The sequence below is a fragment of the Monoraphidium neglectum genome (assembly GCF_000611645.1).
Source record: "Monoraphidium neglectum strain SAG 48.87 unplaced genomic scaffold scaffold02863, whole genome shotgun sequence".
NCBI classification, from domain to species: Eukaryota; Viridiplantae; Chlorophyta; class Chlorophyceae; order Sphaeropleales; family Selenastraceae; genus Monoraphidium; species Monoraphidium neglectum.
The window spans coordinates 1,524-8,282 of NW_014010765.1; the positions used below are offsets into that span (position 1 = coordinate 1,524).

General features: G+C 70.3%; 2 protein-coding genes across 2 annotated transcripts in view; both read right to left on the reverse strand.

Moving 5' to 3' along the window:
• The window catches only part of MNEG_11686 (hypothetical protein), a gene marked incomplete at both ends in the record, with an annotated part of 4,040 nt that extends 668 nt beyond the window's left edge, over positions 1-3,372 (reverse strand). The window contains 5 exons of the mRNA XM_014039841.1: positions 233-364; positions 610-1,228; positions 1,529-1,709; positions 1,922-2,564; positions 2,779-3,372. Coding sequence (XP_013895295.1) covers positions 233-364; positions 610-1,228; positions 1,529-1,709; positions 1,922-2,564; positions 2,779-3,372 — 2,169 coding nt within the window. The remainder of the gene's footprint in view (positions 1-232; positions 365-609; positions 1,229-1,528; positions 1,710-1,921; positions 2,565-2,778) is intronic.
• A 1,939-nt stretch (positions 3,373-5,311) lies between these two features.
• Positions 5,312-6,733, reverse strand: MNEG_11687 (hypothetical protein; the record flags this gene model as incomplete). The annotated part of the gene is made up of 2 exons (XM_014039842.1): positions 5,312-6,229; positions 6,554-6,733. The coding sequence occupies 2 exons, from the start codon at positions 6,731-6,733 to the stop codon at positions 5,312-5,314; spliced, it is 1,098 nt and encodes a 365-aa protein (XP_013895296.1).
• Between the last annotated feature and the right edge of the window lie 26 nt (positions 6,734-6,759).

Here is a 6,759-nt window from a genome sequence, read left to right on the forward strand (position 1 = left end):
GGATTTAGGTCAAGGGCTGAGACGAACATGAAGGGGGGGGGGATTATGTTGGCGAGGGGTCCAGTAGAGGGGGGTGACACGGATGGGAGGGTGGGTCTGTAAAGAGAGGGGCTTTGGAGGCCTGCTGCACGCTTTTGACCGCATGCCGGGCCCCAACCCCTCATGCAATCGCGCACATGCGCCCGCGTTAACACGCGTGCCCGAGCACACACATGATAGCACGTGCGCTCACCTTGGCGTTGTTGTGCGCCGTTGCGAGCAGCCCGAGGTCCGGCAGCACCCCCAGCGCCTTGACCAGGCCGCGCCCCCGCGACAGCACCAGCACCGGCTGGGGGTACCCGCTGGCCACGTCCCACATCAGGACCTGTCAGAGGGCCGCGCCGTGGGGGAGCACATGCGTCCGGCTTTGATGGGAGGGGCTAAGGGGTGCGCAGGGGGGGGAGCAGAAGACGAGAGCTGCCGGCCGCGCGGGGCCGGTCAAAACGGTCATAGCACGCCGTCAAAGCCTCATACGCGATGCCGCGCGGCGGACACCGTCCGACCGAGCGGGCGCTGCGCCACGCCTGCCCCGGCGGCGACGCGGCGCGGGCCCCGGCAGCTGCCGCGCACCTGCCCGTTCTCGTGGCCCGTTATGATGTGCACCTCCGCGCCGCCCGCGCCGCCGCCGGCGCCGGCGAGCTCCGACCAACGAATGGCTGCCATGGACGCGACCGGCGACCGCAGCCACTGCGTCGACTCGCGCCCCGCGGCCCCCGCGCACGCGTGCGGCGGCGCGCTTTCCCAGGCGAAGATGGTGGCGCCGGCGCGCCCGCCGCCGCCGGCGGTGAACACGCGGCCGGCCGCGGCGACGACGGCCGCGACGGGCCCGGAGTGCGGCGGCTGGGGGGGGCCGGGCAGCCTAGCGCCCGAGGCGGAGCCGCCGCTCGCCCCGCCGCCCTCGTCGTCGCCGTTACTAATCCGGCTGATGCGGTTGAGGTGGCGGCGCACGAAGCAGGGCGCGGGCGGCGCCGGCCAGCGGCGGGAGGCGACCTCCGAGCTGCCAGTCGCGCGGAGGGCGTCATCGCCATCGAAGGATGACGCCGGCTGCGCGTAGTCAGGGTGGTACAGCACCCGCTCCAACTCGAGCCGCCCGAGAGCGCGGCAGCCGCCGCCGCCGCCGCCGCCGGCGCCCGCGCTGCTGCTGCTGCCGCCGCTGCCGGTGCTGTTGGTGGCGCTCGGGGCGACGAACCTGTGTGTGCGGGCGTAGAATGGGTGGATATTTTCAATGATCACCCCGCACGCCGGCAAGCTCCCCTCATTCTTGCTGGCACGAACTGGGTTCACAAACCCAGCCCTCATCACTTCAAAGCAGCCCCCTCTGGGATTGTCACAGCTGTCAGGCATTCGCCCCCACCCAACGAGTGCTAATGGACAGCACTGTCAAATGACTGCGCATCCTACACAAGTGTGTGCGCACACACACGCACGCAAACACACTCACACATGATCACACAAACCATGCCCGATCATACACCGCACATCCTCCCACCTGACCACAGTGATAGTGCCGGCCTCTGTCCCAACCCAAACCAGGCCTGTCCCCGGATCAACCGCGAGCGCCGTCACGTGCGTGCACGCCGGCGCGACGCGCAGCGGCGGCGCCGCGGCCGACGACGTAGAGAGCGACGACACGCGCAGCTGACCGTCCTCGTGGCCGCCCCAAATCAGGCCTGCGCACGGCGGCGCGTGGGCAAGCGCGCAGGCAAGCAGAGGCGATCAAGCAGGGTGACGCTGTGCTCGGCCGGCTGGGCGCGGCGAGTCCCTGGCGGCCGGCCATGCGGCAGCTTCTGGGCACCCTCCTGACCCCCACCGGCAGGAGCCCCACCCGGCCCCCTCTGGCCCCTCTGGGCGCCCCCCAGCCACAACCCCTGCCGCGGCTCACCCCTTGGATCGTGGCACATCGCCACGAGCCCCTCGCCCGCGCCCGAAATCACGAGCTCGATGCATGACGTGAGGTTGACAAGCTTCAGGTTCCCCTGCTCCGCCCAAGCCACGTACCCGATGCACCCGCCGCACCCGCCGCCGCCGCGCGCGCAGCCGCCGTCGCCGCCGCCGCCGGGGTGGCGCGCCGACGCGTCTGCGTCCGGGAAGAAGATGAGGCCGGCCACCTTGCCGTGCGCACGCGACGCCTCCCGCAGCGTGATGCGCGCCGTCTTGGCGACGACGCCGCCGCCGCCGCCGCCCTCGGACGGCGCGCTGGACGCGGCCGGCGCCGAGGCCGTGGCGGCGACGGCGGGCCCCGGCGTCCCCGGGCGCTGCCGCAGGAGGTCGCTGGACCCCGACGGCAGCGGCGTCGGCGTCCCCGCGCCGCTGCCGCCGCGGCTGCTCGCGCCCGTGGCCGCGCTGCCCGTGATCGCGAGGCTGCCGCCGCCGCCGCCGGAGCTGCCCGTGCCAGTCGCGACCGACGACGACTGCAGGAGGGAGTCGCGGCGAGAGCTGAAGCCCCGCAGGTTGCGGTGGGCGGCGGCGTCGGGGTCAATGGATGACCAGAGCGTCTCCTCCAGGGCGATGAGCTCCGCGGTGACCTGTCGGAAGCCGGGGGGTTGGGCGCGGCGCCGGGCGCTGGGGTGGCCGCGCACAGGCGTGGGGCGGATGGGGGGCCCGCGCAGGCCAAGCGCGTCCCTCGAGTCGCGCTTCTGCGCTCGCAAGCCCTGCCGCTGCCCCATGATTTTGTGGCCCCTTCCCCATGTCTTGTCCCGAGCTCTTCAGGACGCGCCCTGCCGCGCGTGCCCCGCCCACCTCTTTGAACTTGGCCTTGATCTGGGCATCGGTTCCAGGCCTGAGCAGCAGCTCGGTCCACGACGCCTGCCCGTGGTGCTGCAGCATGAACGCCGCGTGGCCGAGCCCGATCCTGACCTCGGCGCCGACGCGCAGCACAAACAGCAGGCTCGGCGCGCGCTTGCCGCCGCCGCCGCCGCCGCTGGTCGCGCTGCTGCCGCTCGTTCCGAAGCTGTTCATGCTGTCAAAGCGCGGCGGCTGCACGCTGCCGCTGCCGCCGCCGACCGAGAACCCCGCGAGCTGCTCGCCGCCCTCGCCGCCGCCCGCGGAAGCTGCCGCGGCGGCAGCTGCGAGCACCTCCTGCAGGGCCAGCACCGCGGCGAACGAGGCGCCCATGAGCTTGCCGCCCTCCTCTTTGAAGGACTTCGCCTTGAGCTTGCCCTCCCGCATGGCCTCGATGGCGGACCAACAACTTGCGACGAGCTCGTTGGCATGCGTCAGGCGCGCCTGGGTGGCGCTCTGGAGGCCGTCGCTGTAGCCGTGGCTGTGAGGGGCCAGCGGGCCGCCGCCCGGCGGCATGACCGGCTTGGCGTGGGACCCCGAGGCGCGGTCCATGGCTGGAGGCCGCCGCGTTAGGGCGCCGCCGCAGCGGCCGTCTGGCGGCGGCCGGCGCGACGCTGCTGCGCTGGCGCGCGGCCCGGGCGCGCCGCGGCGAGTGGAGTGACCGGGGCGCCGCGGGCGCGCTGGGGCATTTGCTGCCCGCCAAGCGGGTCAGGCTGGGAGCAACACGATTTCAAGGGCAGTCTGCAACGCGTGTGAGTGGGGGCAGGCAGCCGTTTCGTGCGGCAACAGCAGCAGCAGGCGCAGCACGGGGCAGGTTGCGCGGCGCACTGGCCAACATATGGCATGTGCAGCGCTCTAAGCAGTGCCCCCGATATCTGAGCGCTGCTCATCAGCCATTGGGCGTATAGCGTGCACGCACCTGGTGTACAACGCGCCGCTCGACGGCCAGCTACCAATCCCAGCGTTCGATCTCGGTTGAGCAGGGCCGCTCGCCTTGTAAACACGAAATGTGATTATTGTCGCCTTCACAAGCACGTTGTTGCTCGAAACAGGTAATGTCACCCAGGATTATGACAAGCCTAGCGAGCGAATGACGATTGTACAGCGTGGCAGAGGAGCGGTGTTTGGCTCGCTGAAAGACGGCAACGAACATCACAAGCGGCGTGCGAGCTGTCTGGGGACGCAGGCTGCGGCAGGCACTGGGACACTTTGCAGCAAGGGCGCCAGCACACACCCAGGAAGCCGCGTGAAGGAAGGGCGAGGACCACGCTGCCGGCCCTGACAAGCGAGAGCATAGATAAAGAAGTTGCGTACCATGCATCGTCATGCAACAGGCAAAGCAGCAGCACACGTTTCAAGATGGACGCGCGGCGGGCCACCCCACCGCAGTGGGTGGGGGCTCGGGGCTGGTGGGCCGCCTGGCGCCCCTCACACCGCCCCTCCACTGTCTGCTCGACGTGCAGCCGGAGTGCGCAGCAGACACCCCGTGCCATGTTTTTTCCCTAATCTGCAACACCCTGTGCAGCTGTCCTCAGCTCGCAGCCAGCCAACCCTATCAACCGCCTTGCCCCCCTGCCAGTCGGCATGCTCGCTTGCTAAAGAGCTGCGCGCCAACAGCAGGAATGCGCAGTGCAGGTGGGCCGTCGCAAGCGTGGGCTCGCCGCCAAGCACCTGAAGGCGCTCGCTCATTTTGCAAAGAACCCTTTTCATTGAAAAAGTCAATGGGTTGGGTGCTGCGCCGAAAAGAAAAAAAACTGCTGAAGGCCCGTGCACATCGATGCGGCACCCCCACTCCCTCGGCGAGCACACAATCGCCGCCAGCTGCCCTGCGGATTGCAGGGGTGTCAGTGCCCCTGCGTGCTGCCGCCCATTCATGCTGCGCGCGCTGCAGCAGCGTTACTCGCCAAGGGCCAATGCGCAGTGCTGCAGTGCAGTGCCGCCGTCGGCCTGGCGGGCCCGCCAAGCCTGAATCGCCAGGGATGCAGCAGAGCTTCACCAGATGATAAGGCGACACACGCAGACGCGCACGCAGGATGTGCTCATGCACTCTTGTTTGCGCGTATGATTTTTGTGATCGATGCCCCAAAACACAAATTACATGCGGCATGCCCACACAGACAAGCGTGGCAGCTTGTGAGCGCGCGCATGGACCAAGTTGACGCATGCGCGTGTGGGGTGGACCCTACAGTCGCTTTGCCCAGTGCGCAATAACAACAAAATGCGCGCCCAGTCTTGAACACCTCCTCGGCCCACGCACACGCATGCATAGCTTCACGCCGGCTCCGCGTCGGCCACACGCAGCCGCTGCGGCGGCCGCAGCGGCGGGGCGCGCGCGTGCGCGCACGCCGCGCGCTCCGCGAGTGATAGACCCTGTCGACCCACTGCCAAGCCCTTGCCATGTCCTAAGTGTACTTGGGAGCTGGGGCCCCTGGCTGATGACGCGCCATGTGCCGCATTAGCCCGCGTTGTCATCAGACTTGAGTCATCCAGGTCAAAGGACCCGCCTGCCACCGGCCGCCAATAAGCTATCCACCCCATCAAACTCGCCCCCACACTCCAGACCCCCAGCTGCAACGCCCCCGTCCCCGTAGCATTCTTTCAGTGCGCGGCTCGCGCGCCCCAGCGCCGCCGTCGCCGCGCCGCGCCACGCCGCAGCTAGTTGCGCGGCCGCCGCGCGCACGGCCGGCGCGCGCGCGTGCGCGCACAGCGCGGCCACCGCGCGGCCGATGCCGCTGACCATCAGCAGCCGCATGCTTACCGGGTAGCCCGCCAGCTCGGCGAGCACGCGCAGCGCGTCGCCCGTCGGCGTCCAGCCGCCCGGCGGCGCGCCCGGCGGCGGCGCGTCGGCGACGGCGGAGGGGCGGAGGCGGGCGGCCCACTCCCTGAAGGCGCGCACCTCAGCGTCACTCGGCACCGCGGTGACCCAGCGGCAGGTCTCGGGGTCCGAAGCAAAGATGGCCTCCAGCTCAGACGCCAGGCCCGCCGCAGCAGCGGCGCTGGGGCCGCCGAACAGCAGGCTCGTCCCGGCGAACGCGGCGGCGGTGTTGGGGTGCTGCTGCGGATGCTGCTGCTGCTGCTGCTGCTGCTGCTGCTGCTGCTGCTGCTGCTGCTGCTGCTGCTGCTGCTGCTGCTGCTGCTGCTGCTGCTGCTGCTGCTGCTGCTGCTGCTGCTGCTGCTGCTGCGAGGCAAGCGCCTGCTGCGCAGGGCGCGGCGCGGCGCCCGGTCCGGCCACAAACACACTGCCGGTGGGGGCGAGGCCCGCCTGCTGCTGGCTGAGACGCGGCACGCCGCCTGGGCCGCCCGCGCCTGCGAACGCACCGGGCGCGCCGCCCGCTGCGGCCGCCACGTCGGCCTGGGAGGAGAACATAAGGGGCTGCTGCTGCAGCTGCTGCTGCTGCAGAAAGGGGTCCTGCCAACATTGACAGCAGGTGGTGGTGGTCGTGGTGGGGGATCGCGTTGGGTGCAGAGGCCAGGAGCAGCAGGCAGACGCGACGGCGCGGATTGCCTGCCTGCACACACTAGGCCCAACCATTTGTTCGCCGCTGCTGTCTGCCCAGTCAGCCGGTGCAGTTGCGGACCACTCAAACCTGAACCCCACCAGCAGGACCCTGGCTCAGGGTTGCAGACCTCTGCGACCACCACTGTGCCCCCAAAAGGGCACCGCCCGCCAGCCAGCCAGCAAGGCAGCCCATCGGCCGCCACCCCGCCCCGTCAGCCTCCTCGCCTCCCGCACCAGGGGGCCTGGCGCCTCCTCGTCTTCCTCGTCGGGGCGGCGCCTGGCGCGCTTGCGCTCCGGCGGGGCGTCTCTCGTCATGAAGGCCGGCGGCGCGTCCGCCTTCCCCAGGACAAAGTCCAGCCACTCGGACACCTTTTGGGGGGGCGCCAGGTCGGGAGAAGTTGACTGGTCAGTCATGGCGGGTTCGGGGAGTGGTCAGGGGG